Source organism: Cucumis sativus, chromosome 3, assembly GCF_000004075.3.
Source record: "Cucumis sativus cultivar 9930 chromosome 3, Cucumber_9930_V3, whole genome shotgun sequence".
Classification (NCBI taxonomy): domain Eukaryota; kingdom Viridiplantae; phylum Streptophyta; class Magnoliopsida; order Cucurbitales; family Cucurbitaceae; genus Cucumis; species Cucumis sativus.
In genome coordinates this window covers 31,016,854-31,040,776 of record NC_026657.2, presented here as the reverse complement: position 1 = coordinate 31,040,776, position 23,923 = coordinate 31,016,854, and the positions used below count along the sequence as shown (strand labels likewise).

At 32.7% G+C, this 23,923-nt stretch overlaps 5 protein-coding genes across 5 annotated transcripts; all 5 read right to left on the bottom strand.

The window, feature by feature from the left end:
* Nucleotides 1–5,197: 5,197 nt before the first annotated feature.
* LOC101215420 (secoisolariciresinol dehydrogenase) lies at nt 5,198–6,818 on the bottom strand. Its single transcript, XM_004136652.3, has 2 exons — nt 6,673–6,818; nt 5,198–6,218 (listed from the first exon to the last, which is right to left on the bottom strand). Exons 1-2 carry the CDS (start codon nt 6,714–6,716, stop codon nt 5,429–5,431), a joined length of 834 nt encoding a protein of 277 aa, XP_004136700.3. The 5' UTR covers nt 6,717–6,818; the 3' UTR covers nt 5,198–5,428.
* Nucleotides 6,819–9,674: 2,856 nt separating this feature from the next.
* Nucleotides 9,675–12,000, bottom strand: LOC101215178 (secoisolariciresinol dehydrogenase-like). The gene is made up of 3 exons (XM_031881725.1): nt 11,987–12,000; nt 11,266–11,440; nt 9,675–11,064 (listed from the first exon to the last, which is right to left on the bottom strand). Exons 1-3 carry the CDS (start codon nt 11,998–12,000, stop codon nt 10,459–10,461), a joined length of 795 nt encoding a protein of 264 aa, XP_031737585.1. The 3' UTR covers nt 9,675–10,458.
* Nucleotides 12,001–12,387: 387 nt separating this feature from the next.
* On the bottom strand, nt 12,388–15,481 carry LOC101203861 (IAA-amino acid hydrolase ILR1-like 3). Its single transcript, XM_004136450.3, has 5 exons — nt 15,021–15,481; nt 14,563–14,688; nt 13,978–14,292; nt 13,137–13,265; nt 12,388–12,968 (listed from the first exon to the last, which is right to left on the bottom strand). Exons 1-5 carry the CDS (start codon nt 15,369–15,371, stop codon nt 12,588–12,590), a joined length of 1,302 nt encoding a protein of 433 aa, XP_004136498.1. The 5' UTR covers nt 15,372–15,481; the 3' UTR covers nt 12,388–12,587.
* A 547-nt stretch (nt 15,482–16,028) lies between these two features.
* Nucleotides 16,029–19,200, bottom strand: LOC101203620 (IAA-amino acid hydrolase ILR1-like 3). Its single transcript, XM_004136449.3, has 5 exons — nt 18,674–19,200; nt 17,972–18,097; nt 17,564–17,878; nt 17,259–17,387; nt 16,029–16,595 (listed from the first exon to the last, which is right to left on the bottom strand). The coding sequence occupies exons 1-5, from the start codon at nt 19,196–19,198 to the stop codon at nt 16,209–16,211; spliced, it is 1,482 nt and encodes a 493-aa protein (XP_004136497.2). The 5' UTR covers nt 19,199–19,200; the 3' UTR covers nt 16,029–16,208.
* A 1,078-nt stretch (nt 19,201–20,278) lies between these two features.
* On the bottom strand, nt 20,279–23,620 carry LOC101203373 (uncharacterized protein At5g41620). Its single transcript, XM_004136448.3, has 4 exons — nt 23,436–23,620; nt 22,764–23,252; nt 22,308–22,430; nt 20,279–22,122 (listed from the first exon to the last, which is right to left on the bottom strand). The coding sequence occupies exons 2-4, from the start codon at nt 23,229–23,231 to the stop codon at nt 20,707–20,709; spliced, it is 2,007 nt and encodes a 668-aa protein (XP_004136496.1). The 5' UTR covers nt 23,232–23,252; nt 23,436–23,620; the 3' UTR covers nt 20,279–20,706.
* Between the last annotated feature and the right edge of the window lie 303 nt (nt 23,621–23,923).

Here is a 23,923-nt window from a genome sequence, read left to right as displayed (position 1 = left end):
AAATTAAGTTTAATAGGGAAGAATCTTGTTTTCATTGTAGTCTATAAATTTTAGAAACGTTATATATCACATCTTAATCCGATTGGATCGTTTACCACCTATTATAGTATAATTGAATATAAATTTAAAGAGTTATGTATAAGATACTAAAACTAATACTAAAATTTATCTTTTATTATCCAACTAAAATAAGTAATATAAGAGTTTTTGTTGTTTTAGTTTTCAATAGAAAAAAGTACACCAACTTGAGAGCTGAGGCCTTCTCGAGAAGAGAGAAAAAAAAGAAGGCCCCACTGTTGAAGAAATGTATGGTCATGAGCTTCATTAGGACGAAAAATGAAGAAGAAGAAGAAGAAAATACAAAGAAGATGAAAAGGTCATTTAATAAGTAGCCAATTTCAAATTGAATAATTCACATTCATTCTTCCTCTCCATTTTTTTCTTTCACTAACCATCCAAAAAGGGGAAACAATGTTATATATGATATATTAAATGTGATATATTACATTTATATGTAATTTAAATTTTTAAGTCATTAGGTACGTGTTAATTAGCATTTTCATGATCTTCTCATTTTTCTTTTCTTAAAGTGCAGAGTGGGAGATTTGAACTCGAAACTTTTTGTCTACAAATATATACAAATGTCAGTTGAGCTAAGTTTATGTTATCAACTGCTACAACTTCTATAAATCTTAAAAACCCAAAATTATAAACTTTGAATTCAACTCATTAAAGTTGAACACGATAACTAATTTGATTATGATAAAGTCATTTATCTCAATCTAATTATAATTACGTTAGTTAATTATTTAAAAAGTAATATTGTATTATTGATAAATAGAAAGTAATAATTGAAAAAGAAAATAGTAAAAATTTAATAATATTACTGATAAATATTGTGTTTCATGAGATCGCTAATGAGGGTCCGAATTTCATGGTTCGTGAAAAATAGTTTTTTTCTTATGGCAATATCTATCAAGATATCATTTTGCTTGATGGGCCTTGTTCACGATCTTATCATAAACTCAAAATTATAATTTTTTTTATGGGCAATAACCATAATCTTCTTTTGGTCTTTATCCATCAAGAAAATTATGAACTCATCAAGAAATCCAAAACAAATATATAATTTTTTTTCAAGGATGACCATTTACAAATCAATAAAATTCATCTCTTGATGGGTCTTGTCCATAAAAAAACCTAATTAACTTGATGAGCATTGTCGGTCAACTAATATATTGTTTATTGTCCATCGATAAATAGTTTTCTTGACGTTTGTGAACTATCAACAAAACTGAGTAATCTTTGCCCATCAAGGAAAAAAGAATCCACATTTTTTTTTTTACATTTTTTCATATTTCTTTAATAAAATAAGTGAACTTTTCTTGACATACATGACTGTCAAGATAAACATTGTATCAAAAAAAATATTTCACCAATCGAGTCACAGGTATCTAACATATTCATACCTAACGATTTTCCACAAAGTGGTGACAAAAGGTATAACTTGTACAAATCTTTCCATTTTCCAATTCGATCCGATCCATTCGTTCGTCGAGCTATTTACTCGATCGCAGACATTTTTGGAACACCTCTAACAGAGGGACAAATAGTCAATTTTGAAAACTTTGCGTGCGTCAAGAAAGACCAAATTTGTTGGAGTGTGAGGATCTTAGTTTAAGTTCAGTAGTACAAGATAATTGAATTATGCTAAGGTTAACCTTAAAGTTATATATTACAATAAATTATTTAGAAAACTATTACAATTGCTTTCTTAATACTTGAAATTAAACTCATAACTTATGTTTACCTTGAAGTATTCCAAAAGAGTAGAAATCACTTAAATGTTTAAAGCTCTTTCATTTTAATATACAATATAAATCCAATCTTTAAAATAGATTTTAAAAATATTGTTCTTGTAAAAACTCTTTTATTATTATTATTATTATTATTATTATTATATAATTGATTAGAAAGTTGAAAATATTAAGTTGTGTTCAAGATCCTCATATTTTGAAAATGGAAGGATGTTTATAAAACCTTAAAAAAAGTAATAATAAGAAGAAAAAAGTGAGGGTTTGAGGACTGATTTGTGGTTGAACTTCAACTTCCTATTTTAATGCATTAAATTGATTATTGGAGGGATGTGTGATTTGTCGTTTTCTACTTTTTCACCATTTTAATCGATTGGATGATTGATTTGTCACATTTTCTTAAATACAATGTTTGCAAAAACAAACCTATTTACTTTTTAAGTTATAAACCTATTTTATAATTATAATATATTTATTTTTTAAAAAAATATCATCTACAAATAATAGTACTTAATCATAGATGTATTTGTTCACATGAGATTTCGGGATAAATGTAATTTATGTAATTGAACTTTGTATAGTTGATACAATCTCGAATATTTACTCATTTGATGCTTTCTCTCAAATACAAATTAAAACTTAAAATATTTTAATCTTCGGTCTTAAGAATGTTGTAACTGCAAGTCTATTTGAGTTTCAATCTTATGAAATTCAAGAAAAATTTGATCTTCCAAGTCTTCAATATTTCAGAAGATGACGATAGTTTGATCTTAAGTCTTCAATCTTTCAAAAGATTATGATCTCGTAGTTAATAAGAATTTGCAGATCTTGAGAGCTTTTTAGAAATTTGAGTATTTCAATTATTGAGAGCTTCAATTCTTTTTTCAACCAAAAATCTCCAAATGAATGACAAAGGTCTCTACTTATAAAAAAATTTCATAGACTTTAAGTGGACTTGAACTTGGACCCATTTGCCCGTTGTGCTTTGGCTTGGACTTGGGCCCATTTTTTTAGAGGGCTCAGGCTCCCTTGTTTGACCCAATTTTTCATCGAAGGCTTGAATTGGGTTGGATAAGAGAAAACTTGACTACCCAAATTCAATCAAATTATAATTATTATAATTTTGTTGTAATGATGTGACAGAATTTAATTAATCGATATTTCTTATTAAATGACATTCAAATATCAATAGCTTCAATATGGATGTAAAGAGTGAATCAACATTTCTATTATACTAGAAAAAAATCATAAAACACCAAAATGAGCATCAAAATATCACTTATATATTAGGTAAATAATAATCCTGTCTATTTATTTGAAAATAATTTAGGTATTACTTTTATTATTTCGTGTGTTTATAATTTTTTTAAAATATCTATCCAAATCAATATTTTATAAATATATACTTCTTTCATAATTTATTTGAGTTTGATATCTTTATTGAGATGGATATTTTAAACTTTGGTGTTGATTATGACACAGAAAAGAAAAATCATAAAAACGATCTCCATTGTTTTCGTGAATAATTTATTTTCAAATTCAATGCATCATCCTTTTGAAACAATAATTTGATAGTAAATTTAAAAAAAATGACATATAAATAATCAAGAAGAAAATTTGAATTCAAATAAAGATAGATTTTATATGTTATTGTTGTTGTATTCAGTTAAATGGTATAGTTATCTTTCTTCCATTTGGAGTCTTGATTTTAAGTCTTTCTAGTGTATTCAGTCATGGATGTGGACTTTAGGGGACGATCCCAAGAAAAGCGTTGTTTTTTAAAAATAGGGAAAATGTGTATTTTCAAAAACTATTTAGATAAAATTGATGGAGTGGATCCATAAATTATTATTATTATTGTTTATTTAATTATTAGGGTAGTTGTAGTGGATGACCATTTGAGAAATAATAATTAAGGATATAGCAACATTAAAAAAAATTGCAAATATAGCAAAATTATCGCTGATAGACTTGTATCACTGATAGATTCGTATGTTCTATCGATGATAGATCCATTTTTACAACATAATCTATCAGTCATAGACTCTATCCTTGATAGAATTTTACAAATTTTACTATATTTGCAGTTTTTTTAAAATGTTGCTATATACTTAATTATTTTGAATTTAATTGCTAAATTTGCAATTATCTCTAATTATTAATTATTAATATTATTATTTAATTATGAAAAAAATTAGTGGAATGAAATATTTAAGTAGGAAGGTAAATGGTAGCTTTAGTGTTTAATTATATCTTCAATATGTTTAACTCTTTTTGATATTTTGATTATTTTTTTTAACTTTGTAAATTTTGATATTGTATAGATTCAATTTTGTTTCAAAAATATTTAACAATTTTTAATTGATACAAATTAGAAATGATTTGTTATTAAAATGAAAGGCAATAAGAGATGAAAGGATAAATTGAGATAGGATTTAAATCAATAACAAATACAAGATAGGATATAAATCCATAATAAATATGTAAGTGATGGAAGAATAAAAAGTAAAATATTTTTATAATTTTATAAAAATAATTTTTACATAAATTTTGTTATTTTAAAATATTAATACTGTAATAATAATAATAAGGATAAGGATAACAATATAAATTAAATAGCCCACGATCATATAAATTGATGGGATCCACTGACTTCATTATTTTGTTTTCCATAAAAAGAAAGAGAAAAAATAACATGGAATGCGTCTCTTTCACGCATTCTAATAATGCCAAAAAAACACCATTTTATCAAAATAGTTTTGAAAATATCCATTTTTCCCAAATTTTTTTAAAAATCAGCCAGACTTTAGCATAGACAAAATTAAATTTGGATGCTCGCGGGTGTCACCTGCACACCCCTTTCACGTGACCCATTTTTATGGTGCCGACGTTTTGTTTTTATTTTTAAATTTTATTCTCTTTCTTCTTCCTTTGTCCATCTCCTCAGTCCTCTCTCTCTCTCTCTTTTTGAAAAGAGGTTTTCTTTTATCTTCATTCCTCCATCTCCCCATGGCCCTTTCTGTGTGTCTTTTTTTCTTTCTCCGAATCTCAATCGCAATCTCCAACTTTCCTTTATTTTCATTTCCAACACTAGAGCACGTGGTCCTTGGACTCTTTTAGATTTGCAAGCTTATGGTGAAAGAAAGAGGTTAAAGGCAAAAATTGATGATGAAGAAAAAGGGTTATATGGAGTGGAGATCGGGAAAGGAATAATCAGGAAATAAAGAATATTAGAGAAAAAAAATGAGGAGGAAAAGAACAAAGAACGATTAGGCGATTGATGAAGGAGGAAAAAAGAAGTGAAATTGAGATTTGGATGAAGAAGAAAATTTAAGAAAACTGAGAGAGAGGGATTGCAATTGCTGGGGTGACACCTTCCAACATATTCCAAGCTTTACTCAAATGTATTATAATATAAAATCTATCGTTATAGTTATTTCTTTAATACAGTTTCATTTATTACACGAAATTTCGTAGTGTACAAAAAAGCAATTAGGAAAAAGCTGCATACAACCACGAAAACAATATATGAGATGAAAAGGCTACAATTTAATTCATGACACAATAATATTTAGATTTTTTCATCTTTATTCTTAACACTTCGGACCAAGCACCTATTGAGGGTATTGGAAGATTTGGATATTAGGATTAACAATACTAAAACCTCCATCAACAAACAAATTATGGCCACTCACATACCTACTTTCATCACTTGCCAAAAACAAAGCTGCATTAGCCACATCTTCAGCCTTAAGTGTTACTCCTTTCAAATTTGCCCTAGAACTCGCATACTTCTCAAACTCCGCCCCGTCCAAATCCACAAATTCCGTTGCTAACGGCGTCGCCAACACATAAGGCGACAAGCAATTTACCCTAATCCCAAACTGCCCCAACTCCACCGCGGCATTTTTCGTTAGCCCAACCACTGCGTGCTTCGAGCATGTGTAAGCGTGCGATGCAGAGCCACCGATATATGATGCCACGCTTGCGGTCGATAAAATGGAGCCAGTTTTGACTGGGATCATGGCCTGTGCTGCATGTTTGATGCCGAGGAAGACACCAGTGATGTTGACGCTGAGGACTCGATCAAAGTCTTGTTTATCGTTGTCGATGATTCGAGGCTTGCTGGGGTCGGCTATGCCTGCATTGTTCATCATGATGTCGAGCTTGCCGAAGGTTTCTACTGCAGCTGCCACTGCTGCTTGGACTTGGGATTCGTCTGTGACATCGCAGTGAACGTAGAGGGAGTTGGTCGAGCCGAGCACGTTGGCGCATAGTGCACGACCGAGGTCGTCTTGGATGTCTGCAACCACTACTTTGGCACCATGGTGGACAAAGAGTTTTGCAGTGCATTCCCCAATCCCGCTTGCACCGCCGGTTATTATGGCCACCTTTCCCTCTAGTCTAATGGAATATCACACACAAGGAATTAGAATATGAACCAAATAAACTAAAGAAATACAAAGCTTGCTGTTTGTTTGTTTTTTCTTTTTCTTCTTTGGATTAAAATGGACATAAAGTCATCAATAGACAAGTGATTCAAAAGCCATGATTTTTTATCAACATCTCAATATCAAATACTAGCAAAGATGACCCTAGCTATAATTCCCAAAATTGATTTTCAAACGACTTCATGTTTTTCAATATTTTATTTTGGAATTAAAAAAAGAAAACCCTGAATAACATGCTTAACACTGGAATTGTTGACAAAAAAAAAAAAAAAAACAAAAAAACAAAGAAAAGAAAGAAAAACTGCAAATTAATATTAATTATGGATATAAAAATTAGAAGATATTCAAATAGATCTATATATATATATATAAAAGAAAAGGTAGCTAAAATATTGTTTTTTGATTACCTCCTTTGCCCCGTTGTTGTAGAGATGACCTCACTGCTTGTCATTTTTGTTTCTTTTTCTTTTAGAGGAGAGAAAGTATTATATTGATGGTTTTTAGAGGAGAAGGAGTGTATATTTATAATGGAAAAATAGTTGGAATATTAAACAATACGATTGGTCCAAAAATTATTTATTTTATTAAAATATGCATTAAAAACTCATTTCTAACATGTTCATTTTAACTATGTGGCTGATGATTTTTTTAAAAAAAGAAAAAATTAAATATTGCATCCAAAGCCGTATCGAAAATGATAATCCACAAACCAACACTTATCTTTCAAAATAATAAAACCTAGACATACATTGTCCTATATAGTTATATAACATTTCCCCCTAAACTTACGTGGGGTTTTAGAGGTTTAAATTCGTAAAAACTAAAATTTGAGAAAATTAAACCATTTTCAAATTAATTTTCAATCTAGTCGATTAAAGTCAAATATAATTTGAGAATCTATCTTTAGATTAGGCTTAGACGAAGAAAAAACCATAACTTCCCAATATAAATCATAATTATTATGTTTTAACAATTATAATAAATATATGTATATTTATTTATTTACTGTGGTCCTATAAACCAATGGCTGAGAAGAAATATTTTGGGAGCTTCGGTATGGTGTGTAGGGCTGGAAAGACAATGACCAATTTTTAATAGTGCATACCAACACCGACACATTTAGGTAGGGACCAACAAAGACACATTATCAATTTTTATATTTTAATATCAATTTTAAAGTGTTAGATTATAATGTTCTGTGTAAACAAAGTATGGTTGTAGTGTTGTGGTTGTGTCCTACCCTCGTTTGAAAAAGAATATAAAATATTTGGTTAATTTGAAAAAGAATATGAAATATTTGAAAAAAAAATAATTAGCTTGACTATATTGCAACTGAAATGATTTGGATTAAATAACTTTTAAAATATTTGACAAAATTTGAAATTTGAAAAATTGTATTAAATTTTAAAAAAACAGTCCATATAACATCTTCTTTTTACGTATTGAGAATATGACAAATATGACAAGTAATTAGTGATATCATATAATTATCAAATCACTATCGGACGACTATTATAGAACCATCAGAAAGTTATTAATTTTTATATTTGCTATTTTTACAATTTAAAAAATGTAGAGATATGGACTCTATTATCATATTTATTTTTTGGAAAAAATTATATTTAAAATAGAAAAAAGTTTAAATGCAATTATTTACGATTAAATGTTTCATTGAATGTGTCAAAAGTGGAAAGTTGACAAGGTTCACTCATTCTCCATTTTTTTTTCTCACTTCACTATTGGTCCCCTCTTTTTATTGGCCATTTTTAGCTTTTCTTTTTCTTTTTCTTTTTGTTTGAAAAAATTTAAATTTAAACGCTTAGTGTGAGGGATGTATCAACTTGAACTCAAAACTTTAATAATTGTATCAATATATACTCACCGTTATGTTTTTTTTATAAAAAGATCGTGTCAAATTTTTGTACCATTGTATCTCGCTCTATATTTATTGAAAGTGAAGATGTTCTAGTTCACCTCTTAATTTATATATCTTTTATAAAGAAGAAGATGTAAATTAAAGTCTTAATTAAACATTTATAGATGAATGAATTTACACTCTTACTGAAAGCTTTAAGAAATGTACATGCATTTACTCCCATCATCCATTTTCAATATGCTTCGTTGTTTTCAAGGAAAATCGTAATTTTGGTTCGTGCACTAATTACTTTAATCTATGCAATTAATTGAACTAAAATCAGAAGTTTCATACAATATAGGTGGGCAAGAAGAAGAAAATACAAAGAAGATGAAAAAATCATTTAATAAGTAGCCAATTTCAAATTGAATAATTCACACTCATTCCTCCTTTCACCATCCAAAAAAACAGGCCAGAAAGAAAAAAAATAATGTTAGTAATTTAGGTGTACTTTAAATTTGAAGAAAAGTATATGTTTATTATCTAACCAATTGTGTTTAATTTATTTATATAACACTTTGCATATTAATATATTAATAACCCTTTGCTAGATTTTAGTGTTCTTAATTTAGATGAATAGTATAAATGTTACTTTTTAAGGAATTGAGGATCTTAGTTTAAGCTGAATAGTACAATATAATTGAATTGTGTTAATGTTGGTTATATTAAAATTATATATAACACTAATTTATTTAGGAAATAAATTATCATTAAAAGACCTAGAAAACTATTACAACAACTTTCTTAATATTTGAAATTAAACTCATAACTCATGTTTACGGAAAATAGTAGAATATCACATTTCTTTCATTTTAATATATATATATATATATATATATATATATATATATATATATATATATATATATATATATATATATAGATTTTTAAAATATTGTTCTTTTAAAAACTCTTTTATTATTATTATTATATAATTGATTAATTGAAAGTGATTGGGAAAATATTGATTGTTTTCTAGAAATAATCGGACAAAATTAAATATGGTGTCACCCTTTCACCGGACCCATTTCCATGGCTCCACGTTTCATTTTTATTCTCTTCTTTTTTCTCTTTTAAGTTTTGTTCTCTTTCTGCTTCCTTTCTCCATCTCCTCTCTCTCTCTCTCATTTTTTTCTTTTTTGAAAAAATGTTTTCTTTTATCTTCCTTCCTGGCTTCCTCCATCTCCCCTTTCTTTTTTTCTCTTTTTATTCCTTCTTCATTTTTTTCTTCCTCCGAATCTCAATCGCACTGTCCTACTTTCCTTTACTTTCTTTTTGAACTCCAATTGAAATGTCTTTTTTCTGTTGGTGTGTGTTAGAACTATTGGAAGTAAAATTTTCTTGGGTTTCCGGTGGTGTTCTGAGGAGGGTTGGTGAGAGGAGTCATCATGACGGTTGTGGGTTTGGCGGAAGACGGTGGAGGTGATGGCCGAAGGAAGAAGAAGAAGAAAAGTTAGGAGGAAAGGGATTGCTCAGATACCATATTGAACAGAGTTGGGTTGAATACTTTCACTCATTTTATTCATTCATCAACAGTCATATTTGTAGAATTATTTACAAAGGTAGTTGTAACAAAAAAAGAAACTGATTTGTAACTAAACAGAAGCTAACTATTAACAGACAGTTTTACTTCTAATAAGAACTATGACAGCCAAAACCATCAAATCTTTTACCCATCTCCAACAAGAGCACATTGGTCCTTGGAGTACTCTTTTAGATTTGCAAGTTCATGGTGAAGAGGAGAGGTTAAATGCAAAAATTGATGATGAGGATAAAGGGCTATATGGAGTGGAGATTGGGAAAGGAATAATCCCTAAAGATTATATTAGAGAAAAAACGAGGAGAATAAGAACAAAGAACGATTCGGAGATTGTTGAAGGAATAAAAAAAATGATGAAGAAGAAAATTAAAGAAAACTGAGGAAGAGGCTGGATGCAAGTGCTGGGTGACACCTGCCCACATCCAAGTTTTACTCAAAAAAATCTATCGTTATAGTTATTTCTTTGATACAGCTTCATTTATTACATAAAATTAAAGTTCATAGTGTACACAAAAAGCAATTAAGAGAAAAACACAATAATATTGAACCATTGGATAAAGATTTAGAAATCTATCTTTTCTAATAAATAAACTACTCATAGCTTCTTCTAATAATATTACCTTCGGACCAACAAGCACCTAATTTTGAGGGTATTGAAAAATTTGGATATTAGGATTAACAATACTAATACCTCCATCAATCAACAAATTATGGCCACTCACATACCTACTTTCGTGATCACTTGCTTGTCGGTATAATCATCTCAACCTGCATCTCATCCAACTTCCTCACCATCCCCGTCATCAACCCATACGAAGATAAACAATTCACCCTAATCCCAAACTGCCCCAACTCTCCTGCCGCGTTCTTCATCAACCCCACTACCGCATGCTTCGAGCATGTGTAAGCGTGCGACGCCGCACCGCCCATATTTGATGCCACGTTCCCTGTTGATATAATCAAGCTGGTTTTAGCTGGGATCATTGCCTGCACCGCGTGTTTGATGCCGAAGAAAACACTAGTGACTTTGACACTAAGGACACGTTCAAAGTCATGCACGTCGTTGTCGATGATTCCAGGCTTGATGGGGCCAGCTATGCCGGCGTTGTTCATCATGATGTCGAGCTTGCCGAAGGTTTTGACTGCAGCTTCAACCGCATCTTGGACTTGGGATTCGTCTGTGACATCGCAGTGGACATAGAAGGAGTTGGTCCAGCCAAGCACGGTGGCATACGATGCATGACCGAGGTCGTCTTGGATGGCGGCGATGGTGAGCAAAGAGTTTTGCAGAGCATTCGCCGATCCCGCTTTGCCACCGGTTATTACGTCTACTTTTTCCTTTAGCTTGATGAATCACATATGATAAAAAAAGTATATTGTTTCATTTTGAAAAATCCGAATTAAAACTTTGATTTAAATAATACACTTCTTAATGAGATTAAACATAGCACAAAACTTGAAAATTTATAAACTAAATTTGGAATCCAAAGATAAATGCAATTACATGGTGCCATATTTGACACTTAAAGATTGTTGTTGAGTTACCTCCTTGGCTTTATTGTTGTCATTTCTACTTCTTTTAGAGAGAGAGAGGAGATAGATAATTGATGAGTTAGAAAGGAGAGGATAGTTTATGAGAATAATTGTACTGAATGGCCAAATTAGTATATTCACAAATATATCAAATTCTATCTTAAAGGAGTATTTGGTGGTGTTGTTGCTTCAATCTCCCATCTCTCAATTCCCTCTTCCTTCCTCTCATCAATCTCTCATCTCTCCTATTTTCAGGCTTCCTGATCACCTCCAACGTTGGAATAGTAGTGCTCAATCGTTTTTACATGTATACCTCGATAACCAACGCTAAGTTTGATTATTAAATTAGAACGTTAAATTTATAAGGTTAACCTTTCATGTTGATAATTGGGTAACTTTTAAAATTATGATAAATTCCCCCTGTTTTTCAATTGAACCAATAATACCGCACAAAAGAAAACGTCAACTTAAATGGAATTAAGTATGATTAAAAGGTTTCTCAACAATCTTCTTTTTACCACTCATTATTCCTTCTTCTTTTTTTGTCACTTCATAGTTCATTGGCCCCTTTTCTTTTCCTTTTCTTTACTCATTATTATTTGGAATTTCTTTTTCTTCCTTTATATATGATTTAACTTAATGAAGTTAACAATTTTTTTATTACTTTCTCGTCTTTGATATCTTTGATATCTTTAAGTTGGATTGTTTAAAAATTAACACGAATTCTTATCACCACAAATTAGGCATTCTCGTCAATAACGTGTGGAAGACAAGAAAATTGATATAGATTAGGAATGAGATCCAACTTTTAGGGTTTTAGTTAGAACATATTTTAATTAATCTTCTTGTATTTTAATAGGTTTCAATTACATTTCGTTTTATTTTATATAATACAATTATCGTAAATAACAAAACGAAAAATTCAAATCCTATCCACCGTAGAGAAATAAAAACTCATTTGAAACCTTTAGGAAGTTAATTCAAATACATAATACAAATATAATTTTGTAGACATTTAATTTTAGTTTTGGTTTTATATTTTATATTTTTCTTTAACTAAAAACTCCGTATATATATATTTGATATTGTTGTAACGTTTAATTTTTTAGAGAAAAAAGTGGGATACGAAATATGTAGGAACATAACTCAACTGAGGTATTATTTGTATTCAAAGTTTGATTTTCCCCAAATATTAACAGAAATACCTTTGCAATAAAAAGAAAAAAGAATAAAGGTTGAGAAACAAATTAAATATAGCAAACATAGAGAGTTGAAGAAAAATATATTAAAAGGAGAATATTAGTTCAACAATAAATGTCGCAAATGACATTCTCTTAATTACTGCCCACAGAATGTTCATCCAAGTAAGAAATTGCAACTGCAGCATGAAGAGCAGCTCCAACTGGAAGAACTCGCTCATCTATAGTAATGTACGGCGAGTGCAACGGTGTTCCAGATTTCATAGTTTCATTTTTCACTCCGATCATGAAAAATGCAGCAGGCATCTTCTGCGAGTAGAAGCTGAAGTCCTCGGCTGCCATTACCATCGAAAGATGATGCACATTTGATTCTCCTCCAAGCAAATGTTCTCCCACCTTCTTTGCGTGGCTGTACAATCCTTCGTCATTGACAGTAGCCGGGTAGAATATCAACTTGTCTTCCATGAAGTCTACCGTGGCATTACACTGATGCACAGCTGCTTGAACCTCTATGACCTGGTGGGATAATCCCAGTAAGGCAACACAGTTTCTTGCATCATAATTCCCAAACTGTATGATTCTTTTTCCTAATCTAGTTTGTGATATCAGTGAAAAGTTCATCAATTCAACATTAATTCGTGACAGGGTTCTGGCTAATTTGGATGCATATGTAAAATATTGTACCTCTTGAATTCTTTTCTGGAGGTAGGAAAGACCTTCCACAGTCATGCTTCGGAAAGTACCACCAAATGTAGCGGTTTCCGGGATTACATTTCCTGCTTGTCCACCCTTTACAAATCCCACAGTGATCACCTGCCCAAAAAGTATGTGGTTAGTGTTAAATTTTGAAGTGTTCACAGGAGTCATCTGAAAACTGCCAGCTAAATTGCACCTCATGAATATGATTAAACTATGATATTGGTGTGTTTGACATTCCATTTGAAGAAAGCGGTTTTAAGTGAAAGAACTAATAAATAAGCATTTCTGGACAAAAAATAGAATAATTAGTTAAATTCTGCTCTAAAAACATTTTAGGTATTGCTTTGTATCTATTCTTAGAAATTGTCAATATCATATTTGATTATTGATAAGTTCTAAAAATTTCTTTTAGTTGATAAAATCACTCTTTAATATTTTAACTGAACACCACAAATTTTTTTAGTCATCTATAAGCACTTTAAAAGGGCAGGTCAAGCTAAGCACACTTAGTTTCTAACCCACTTGGATAACTTTCCTCAGTTTTTAAACCATTTGAGATATTATTTTAAGACTAATATCTTTTTCAGGTTTATCTTTCATCAATGAAATAAAAGAGATACATTTACAACAACATGCTTGTGAGAAGAAAAAAGTAATCGATCTTGACTACTCCTAAGAGATTCTTCTATGAATGAAAAGAAAAATTAACTCAAGAAGCGAACAATTGGTTAAAAAATTAGATTAAACCAAAACTCAGTTTGTGAACTAACAAAAGCAGAACTGGTTTCAATAACATTTTATGCTTTGCAGGAGAAGTTAAGATTACCCTGGAATCAAGAGGATCAGTTTCACGAGAAATTATGTGTTGAAGAGAGACGATAGCCGATGACATTGCAAGAACTGGATCCCTTGCTTTATGAGGCCATGCAGCATGGCCACCAATTCCTTGAATTGTAGCCTGAAACCTACCACTACCAGCCATAAATGGACCAGCCCTCGAACCAATTGTCCCTATTGGCAAATCTGGTATAATGTGTAACCCAAATATGCCTTGGAATTTGTCTAGCGCACCCTCTTTTAACATATGGTAAGCCCCAGCACGTCCCTCTTCCCCAGGTTGGAAAACAAGCTTCACTGTGCCCTTTCAGAATTCACAAACAGTTTCCAAAATGAACCACATCAGTCAAGCAATGCAACAAAATGAACAAACAGAAGCCCTAAAAAACTATTTCCTTAGGCTCTGTTTGATGACAATTTCTTTTTTAAAATTTCTTTACCGTGGTTTTTACTTTTCTTAAGAAATATTTGAATTGTGAGTTGAATTTCGAAAACAGAAACAAGTTTTTCAAAATTATAGTTTAGACTTGGATTCCGCGAAAAGTGGAGATTGGCATAAACAATTCCACATTACCTTGAGTTCATTTCTTCTTTGCTGAAGCAACTTAGCAGCTCCAAGAAGCATTGTAACATGAGCATCATGGCCGCAAGCGTGCATTTTGCCATCCTTCTTACTCTTATGCTCCCACTCAACCATTTCCTTTGAAAATCAGAATGTCCAATCAACACTCAAATAGCTAAAGTTATTGAAAATGAGAACACAATCATTCCATTCAGACATCAGCGTGCCAATGAAAATCCTATATGCCAAATATTGTAACATAAAATTCACAAGAACAGAACACAAAAGTAGTCGATTCTCACCGAGTAAGAAAGAACCGATATCTAATTGTAATCTTCTACACAACTGAATCCGTTCCCAATTTCACCAAAAAGGGTGTAAATTAAGTCCCTGTTCAGTTAAAATGGAACAAGGCGGAAATGAAAAAATACTGATTCGAAAAGAGGAATCCTACGTTAATGGATAGAAACCTGAATAGGAAGAGCATCCATATCAGCCCTAAGAGCGAACCATGGGTGCGCTCCTGATCCGATGGAGGCCACAATCCCGGTCTTAGCAACTGGCCAAGTGAAGTTAATCCCAAGCGACTCCAGCTCTGTTCGGATAAATTGGCTGGTCTCGAATTCCTCGAAGGACAGCTCTGGATTCTCGTGCAATTTCCTTCGAGCCCTAACTAACCAGTCGAAGAACTTGGGGTTTCTTGCTGATTCCAAAAGCTCCAGAGTTAGATGACTTAACTCCAATGGCGGTTCAGTTCCCAGGGCCGATGATATCAAAAACGGGAAGATGAAAAACAACGCCCGTACAAGTATTCGTTCCATCGGAGAGAAGCACCGGGAATCTTCCGGCAATAAATTTGGAAGTAAATTTGAAAAAACCAATGAGTGATGAAGAAACCTCACCAACTCTCAACTATTTTATTGCAAAAATTTTGGTTTCACACTCGTTTTTAAACTTTTAAACTTCGCATCTCCGAAAAGCAAAATACTTATATATTACTTTTCTTATGACGACTCAAAATTAGTCTAATCTTCAATTAATTATATTTAATATTACAAGTTTATTTCAAAACTCTCCATTTATTACTACTATATTACTATTTATTTATCAAACTAAACAAATCTAATCTAAATGTTAACTACATATTATTATAATTTATAATTCAAAACTATGATATTACTATTTACTTATCAAACTAAACTAATCTAAATGTTAAATATATATTATTATAATTCAAACTAAAATAATTATCAAACTAAACTAATCTAAATGTTAAATACATATTATTATAATTCAAACTAAAATAATTTTGTAGTACAAATTATAATAATAAAATTATAATAACCTTGTCCTAATCACTCCTTAAATTTTTTTATTTTTGTTTTCTTTAAATATATTATATAATGTTATTTTAAATTATATGATGTTACAACCTAAATATCATCAATTAACTAAATTTGTTTCATGGTTTATAATTATATCATCAAAAACACTTTCACAAAGCCTTATCATTTATCCAAACCCAAATTGCAGAAAAAGCATATAAATTCATGTACAACCTAAGACATTATTGTTTATGCCAAATTAAATCTCCAAATAGTAAAACAAGAAATGTGACAAAATACACTTCTCTCTTTAAGTGCTATATATCATGATCTTTAATTACTGGAAACAAAATGATGTTGTTGATCCAAGTAAGAAATTGCAACAGCAGCATGAAGAGCAGCTCCAAGTGGAAGAACGTGTTCATCCAAGACAAGGTAGGGCGAGTGCAATGGTATTCCGGATTCCATCGTATCGTTCTTTGCTCCAATCATGAAAAATGCAGCAGGAATGTGTTGGGAGTAGAAGCTGAAATCCTCTGCTCCCATTGTGTTAGGAAGATGAAGAACGTTTGAAGGGCCTCCAAGCAAATGTTGTCCAACATTGTTAACATGGTCGTATAATGATTGGTCATTGATAGTGGGTGGGTAGAACCTTGCCTTTTCTTCCATGAAGTCTACAATGGCACTACAACCATACACAGCTACTTGAAACTCTATTACCTGTTGGGATCTCATCTAATTTAGTTAATCACCGATTTGAATTAAAAAATTAAAGTTTATAGAGTAGAGGTAAATTTAATATGTGATCAATAGTTTAACAGTTCATGATGTTTGAGTTTCGCAGCAGCATGCCATTAGTTTTGTTCATTCGTAATAGGAAGTTGATGTGAAAACTTATTTTAATTTTAAAAGAAATATATGTTTCTTGAAAATAAGTTTCTTTATTCTTTTTCTTTTTCTTTCTTCTTCTCCCTCCCAACAAACTCCATAGTAATTACTGTAAAACTAAGGCAAAATCATAATACTATCAAACTTAAAACATAGTTAAAATTGACCCAAATATTACCAAACTCAAACTTCAAAGACCAAAAGTGTAAATTTTATTTGAATCACTGCTTTTGTCCACAAATTTTCAAGAAATCAAAACACTGTAATTGCAAAATTGAAAAGAGAGAGAGAGAACTATAATAAATTTTAAATAAACAAAGAAAATGTAATTTTCCATTCTTTTCCTGAATTCAACAACAATGTTTGAGGGTGGAGAAATTCAATTCCATGAGCTCGTGATCGATGGTATAAGTTTAAACCAATTGAGGTATGTTTAGGGAAAGCTTAGGTTATTGTCGTGAGTAATAATGTGGAGCCTAAGTGGGAATTTGTTACCTGTTGAATTCTGTGCTTAAGGTTGTAAAGACCTTCCAAAGTCTTGCTTCGAAAAGTACCTCCAAATGTTACAGTTTCGGGGATCACATTTCTTGCTTCCCCACCTTTAACCAACCCTACACTGATCACCTACCAATAACCAAAACCAACTTTTGATTAGTGTTCGTTTTGGTTTAACCAAAACCAAAACCAAAATGGTAGAAAGACTAAACGGTAGAAAAACCAAAATGAAGATTTTTAGAGTATAGAGACCAAAATTAATTAAAACAAAAAGAACGAGAACTGAAGTAAATAAAAATATATACCCTGGAATCAAAAGGATCAGTTTCACGAGAAATGATGTGTTGAAGGGAGATAATAGCAGAAGACATGGCTAAAAGTGGATCTTTTGCTTGATGAGGAAGTGCAGCATGACCACCAATTCCTTGTATTGTAGCCAAAAACCTACCACTACAAGCCGTAAATGGACCAGGCCTTGAACCAATTGCCCCTAAAGTCATATCTTGTGCGACATGTAAACCAAATATGCCTTTCACATTTTCTATTGCACCTTCTTTTACCATATAGTATGCCCCACCACGTCCCTCTTCCCCAGGTTGAAAAACAAGCTTCACTGTTCCCTACAAAATTTCACACATAAACACACACACCTCAAAATTCATCAACCCAATGCAAGAAAATAATTATACTAATGACTACATTTACATTCTTACCTTGAGCTCATTTCTTCTTTGTTGAAGCAGCTTGGCAGCTCCAAGAAGCATTGTGACATGAACATCATGCCCACAAGCATGCATTTTTCCATCCTTCTTGCTCTTGTGTTCCCACTCTACCATTTCCTTTTAATGTCCGAATTTTAAATCATCACTCAAATCACTACATATATATAGTTATAGAGAACATGATCATTCTATTCAAACTTCAAATTTGCCGTTGAGAAAAGTAATTCATGTATATTGTATAAAAATTGTAATGTCTTCTCAATATGTGATTCTCCACCTGATGTCTTCTAGCTCTATTTAGCATCCATTTGGTTTTTAGAACGTAATTAAACCGACAAACACTTTTTTCATAGCTAAATTTCTTGCTTGGTTATATACTGTCTAATACTTAGCTAAGTTTTTAGATGTTCTGAAAAACTAAAAAATAGTTTTAAAATTCTTTTGTTCTTTAAAATTTTCTGTAAGAATTCAGCCATCATAATCTTTTATGGTGTTTTCTGCGAATATTGGTGATAAAAACGAAAATAACAAAAGCGACGGTGACATTAAGTCTGTGATAGACATGGTCAACGCAAACTTAGAGCTTGGACGTAGGCCAAATGTTGGGTTTCATACATTTGTCAGGCGGATCATTACTAATGGCATCAGTGAAAGGAATGAGAGAAAAAAAATCAATGTTAAAGGGAAAGAAACCTGAATAGGAAGAGCATCCATATCAGCCCTAAGAGCGAACCATGGGTGCGCACCTGATCCCACGGAGGCCACAATCCCAGTCTTAGCTAACGGCCAATTGAAATTAATCCCGACCGACTCCAGCTCTGTTCTTATGAACTCACTCGTTTCAAATTCCTCGAAGGCGAGCTCTGGATTCTCATGCAATTTCCTTCGAGCCTTAACCAACCACTCAAAGAATTCCGGGTCTCTCGCCGATTCCAAAAGTTCCCGAGTTAGACGACTCAACTCCAGTGGCGGCTCAGCTTCCATCCCCGATGATATGCAGAAGGGGAAGATGAAAAACAACCCCCATACAATTATTTGTTCCATAGTAGTAGTGATTTTGAATAATCTGATGAAAAATATAATTGGAGAAGAGACTAATAAGCAACAAAAACAATGGGTTATTAATAGTTTTAAACTAACATCTGAAGCAACGTCTGATGTTTGACTGAAAAAAGAGAAGAAGAGGGAGAAAGGAAATGAGTGAAGTTTATGGTACATCCTGATGTCACTCGCATCAACATATATATAACAAATTTGGGTGGCGATAGGGATTGCATACTCTTTCTCTATATTAATATTGATTATTCTCTTCAATTTGATATTTTTTAAGTTTTTATAATTAAATAAATAACATATACCACAAAGTAAAAATGGAAATTCATGTCAAGTTCGAGATTAAATATTTAATCTCTTGCTCTATAAGTCGAAAATAATAAAAACGATACGGTTTAGGTTTTACATTTCAAAATTAATTCACTTTTAGAAAAAAAAAATCTTTTTTCTCGAATAATCTCGACTAGAATTAATTGTGTGATCTGATGATTTATTTTAAAATTTCAAAACAAAGAATATATTCAAATTACTAAAATAGTTTTTCAAAACGTTTGATATTCACTTTTGCCAACACAAGCTTCTCATTCCGATCGAGTTTGAATGTTATACTCTCAAGATTGTTTGATTTTTGGACGACAAACCTTTCGAAGTGTATCACAAGCTTAAATGTAGAGGTAATTGTATCACAAGCTTAAATGTAGAGGTAATTAACTTTGACAATAAAAACGCTATTTGTAAACATAGTAACAAACAAAGAAGAAAAAAGCTCAAACAATTGTAAAATGTTTATCGGAAGTTAGTAGTAAAACTTCTTGAGCAAGTCGTTTCATTTTAATACAATAACAATATTTTCGTTTATGAAGGCATTTTTGTCGCAACTTAAAATTAATTCCAAGATGCATTTTACTATGTTCATAAGGAGACATATGTCTTTCCAATTGAAATTGTTCAAAAAAACAAAAATGTAAGTTTTAAAAAAATATTTTTTAAAAAAATATTTTTTTTATATTGCGCTCCTACCTAAAGTGTGTCATTTTTGTTAATTTCTCCACTACATTTCAGTATCATTTGATCTAGATATTCTCGCGCTTGTATGAACTATTAATCCTTATCCTTAATTTTGTAGATAGATTTGAAAGAAAAAAAATTATTAGATTTGGGCATTAGTTCATAGTTAAATATGAGAAGGGTTCTCTTGATTAGATTTTGAAAAATAATTGAACTTTGGTATAAACCTAAGCTTTGTTGAAAAGAAAAAAAGCTCTTTAATGGTTGAAAATTTTCCAAACACATCACCAATAACATTATCCAGTTCCATATGGGCTCTGCAAGGAAACAAAAGCAAAAGAAATAAAAAGAAAATATTTTTGAAGAATTTTTTATACTTGAAAAAAAACCAAAAAAGAATTCAAAACACTTCTTTTTCTACAGGAATCTTACAAAAACATGAGCAGTCTTCTATTTCACAAAATATTTATCTACTGGGAACCTTGAGCTTTTTTTAGCAGCTGGCTGCTGCAACTTTTTAGCAGCTCTCAGTGAAATGATTGGTGGCAGGCAACAGCTTTGAACTGAAATCAAAGGATTTCCCCCTACCCCTTACCCTTACTTCCATTTGCCTTGATAAGTTATACAAACAAGCTCGAGCATCCGAATGCTTCTCGTTGCTGGGATCATTTGTACTTCCTTGAACCTAGACCATCGCCTCTAACCTCCATCAGCCTAGACTTCAAACCATTACTACCTTGCACCATGGAAGCTCTCTCTGTGACTGGGTCGGCGAGGTCTCTTGAGGGTCTTGCTTGTTCCCACAGCCTAGTTGGGCTGGCAGTGACTTTAAGTGAACCAAGCCTCGATCCGGATAGGATCTGGTCCCTGAGGTTCTTAGATGAAGAATTATATCCCAGAAAATGATCTCCATACACTTTTCCTGAGGCTACTTTCTCCAATACAGAGCTTCTGTCCCAATCCAAGACATGATCTCCTGAAATTGGATGGTTGTCAGCTTGGTTTCCCCATTCTACTCCATCAGATATGCTTCTTTGTATAGAAGTGCTTTTTCTCGAACCCTTCTTAGAAGTAGACTTTCTTGCTTTGAGTTCATCATCTACTGAAGGCCTTCTAGTATCATGGGGAATACCAGAAGAGTGAATCCAATCATAGCTTTTGTTGTTGTTATCCATATTTAGTTCTATAGAATGAAGATCACTTTCAGCTAAATCTTCTTCGCATTCCACTCCATCTACAACTTCCCCTTCCTCCTTTTCTTCACTTTGAAACGAACGAATCCCATTTTTACTTAGGTATGCTGCAAATTTTACTTCATTCGAGTCATTAGATCCAAACTCCTTTTCCTTAGCTCTTTTAATACCCAAGAATGCCTCGAGTTGATTTCTCAGTTTATCAACTGCAACATTCTTGTCCTCGAGATCGTACTTGTCCGAGGCATCTGTATGAGTTCGTTCCTCATGCAGCGCAGCAGCGAGTCGCTTCATCTCTCGTTCTTTCTTGACATTGTCACACAGTTTAGCAGATTCTCTTTGCCTTTCCCCGAGTTCTAACTTATCATCCCCAACATCATTCGCTAAGTCATCACATACTTGCTCCATAATTTCCCTTGCCCTTTTCTCACTCTCAAGTTCTTTGACTACTTTCAGAAGTGATGATTTCGTCTCAGCCAGCTCTCTACCAAGCTTCTTGTTCAAGCTCTCGAACCTTCTTCGAAGTTTCCTTTCAACTTCAAGCTCTCCAGCCACAGACTCAATAGCGGCCTCCACAACTTCTTGCTCCTTGCTTTTCCATGCTTCCTTCTCTTCAGCAAAGCACCTCATCAGATAGCTTATGTCACTCTGCTCATACCTTTGTTCTTGGATAAGCTGATTAATCTGCAATCGAGCCCTCTCCATCTCGGCATGTAAGGCCGAGATTAAGGACATGCTCGTCGAAGGACGATCTTCATGGCCCCAAACACGGTTAATTATTTTGAGAAGCTCCTTAGAAGTTGTCAAGGCATTGCTAACATCCTTCAACCGTGTTTTAACACCAACAATCGATGCACTCGGAGTTGGGGCTCTTGATCTTGACTCAATCTACCACAGACAACAAACTTTCAAACATGAATACTCTTCCTCTCCATTGGAATGAAAATAATCAAACTCAGGTATAAGCTTAGTGTTTCAAAGGGGAATGTAGTACAAGCAATCAAACAAAGATGTAAAATTAGAGTACATTTTATAGTTCTTCAAAAAGCATATAAGGCGAAGATACAGCATACCTCCATCAGACTAGCATTGCTAACAGAATCGAGAACACCAACGCCGTGATCAGCAAGCTTTAGCCTCTGAGACATGGATGGAGTTCTTCGACAGCGACTTCCCGTCCCGGAACGATCCCCCCTCTATAAAAGTGCAAACCCAAATTATTAACATAGATGATACTTGATAGATACAAATACAACTTCCCATCCAAATCCTACTGACCACAGGAAAGGAACAAGACAATGTTACATCATATTGATTAGAAGAGGCCTTTCATCACAGTTTCATGTCCATCTCCCCCATTAATAATTCGAGTCCCAAAACCAAGGAAATTGAATATCTTAAACAGAAATAGTTTTGTCAAACAAAGAACAGAGTATTACAACATCCGACGAAGAAGATCAGATCAACTAAACATGAGAAAAGAGAAAAGAACCCAATTGAGAAAACAGGGCCAAAAAGCAGAAACCCACCTCGGAAACAGGGCTATGAGACGGATCGGAGAGATGGGGAGGCAAAGAACCAGAATGAACCGACCGCGTCGTTTTCTCTCTGGCCTTCATTTCCTTTCTCGATTTCCTCTCATCCAAAGCCAGACTCTCCTTCACCCTCGTCGACGGCAACTCATTCATCTCCCACAGCGTCGCCGCCAGCTTCCTAGCGGACACGGGAGCTTGTTTGGACCGACCACTGCCACACTGATAAAGCTCGTAATTGGGTGATTCAGTAGAACGAAATGCAGAAGCAGGGGATCTCGATCGAGAGCTCATAAGCCTCCATGAAGGTAATGGAGTGGAGGATCCAGCTCTTTTACCCACAAGAATCGCTCGCTTAAACCTGTAATTATGAAGAATAGAAGATGAAGAAGAAGCCGATGAGGAACAACCTCGTTTTCTGATTTTGCCAGGAATCAATTCCGCCGCTAGATTCTGCCTTGGCATCGTCAGCTGCAACTGCTAGATCTGTATATAACAAAAAAAAAAATCGAGAATCAAACACAATTACCCTAAACTCCCCGTCGGCTTGATCACACAAATGAAAAAGCAAAACAGTTCTTAAATCAATTGAAAAAAAGAAAAGCAAAGAAACAAGTTCTCTTTTGTTGTCTTTTTCTTTTCCATTTCAACTTTTTCGCTTCACTGTACCCTTTCAAATCATAGCAGAGCCAGAATCCAGAGTACCGCTAAATGTGTGTATAAATTCACAGCAGAACACAAAGTTCAAACAAAAATCCCACGAAGAAACTACAGAGCTTAACAAGCTAGAAGAAAAAGAAGTAGAAGAAGAAGATGGCAATAGGGTAAAAAGAAAACAGAACGTATAAGGAGGGAAATAATCCAGTACGATGAGGACCACAAACGTTTGAGAACGTGGCTTAATTGATTAGGCTAACCATAAATAAATAAAATATTCAATTCTTGAAATGTCCTTCGCCGAAACGGCGTCGTCAGAAAATTTCGGATTCTGTGATCTCTCTCGTGTCTGCGGTCAAAAATATATTTAAAAAAAAAAAAGAGAGAGAGAGAGAGAGAGAGAATTTCAAAATTATCTTATTAAATATTATATTTTGATTTTCTTTTTCTTTTTTTATTATTATTTAAAAAAAGGTTAATAAACTAATAAGGGAAATAAA

Coding starts and splice junctions, on each gene's coding strand:
- LOC101215420 (XM_004136652.3), bottom strand. CDS start 6,716: ATGACAAGCAGTGAGGTCATCTCTACAACAACGGGGCAAAGGAG. Junction 6,219..6,672: donor ACAACAACGGGGCAAAGGAG/GTAATCAAAAAA, acceptor ATATTCCATTAG/ACTAGAGGGAAAGGTGGCCA.
- LOC101215178 (XM_031881725.1), bottom strand. Junction 11,065..11,265: donor ACAACAATAAAGCCAAGGAG/GTAACTCAACAA, acceptor TGATTCATCAAG/CTAAAGGAAAAAGTAGACGT.
- LOC101203861 (XM_004136450.3), bottom strand. CDS start 15,371: ATGGAACGAATACTTGTACGGGCGTTGTTTTTCATCTTCCCGTTTTTG. Junction 14,689..15,020: donor TGGATGCTCTTCCTATTCAG/GTTTCTATCCAT, acceptor TGATTTTCAAAG/GAAATGGTTGAGTGGGAGCA. Junction 12,969..13,136: donor TCCAGAAAAGAATTCAAGAG/GTACAATATTTT, acceptor TTATCCCACCAG/GTCATAGAGGTTCAAGCAGC.
- LOC101203620 (XM_004136449.3), bottom strand. CDS start 19,198: ATGTACCATAAACTTCACTCATTTCCTTTCTCCCTCTTCTTCTCTTTT. Junction 18,098..18,673: donor TGGATGCTCTTCCTATTCAG/GTTTCTTTCCCT, acceptor GGACATTAAAAG/GAAATGGTAGAGTGGGAACA. Junction 17,388..17,563: donor CTGATCCTTTTGATTCCAGG/GTATATATTTTT, acceptor GGTTATTGGTAG/GTGATCAGTGTAGGGTTGGT.
- LOC101203373 (XM_004136448.3), bottom strand. CDS start 23,231: ATGCCAAGGCAGAATCTAGCGGCGGAATTGATTCCTGGCAAAATCAGA. Junction 22,431..22,763: donor CTCATAGCCCTGTTTCCGAG/GTGGGTTTCTGC, acceptor GCACTTTTATAG/AGGGGGGATCGTTCCGGGAC. Junction 22,123..22,307: donor GCAATGCTAGTCTGATGGAG/GTATGCTGTATC, acceptor TGTCTGTGGTAG/ATTGAGTCAAGATCAAGAGC.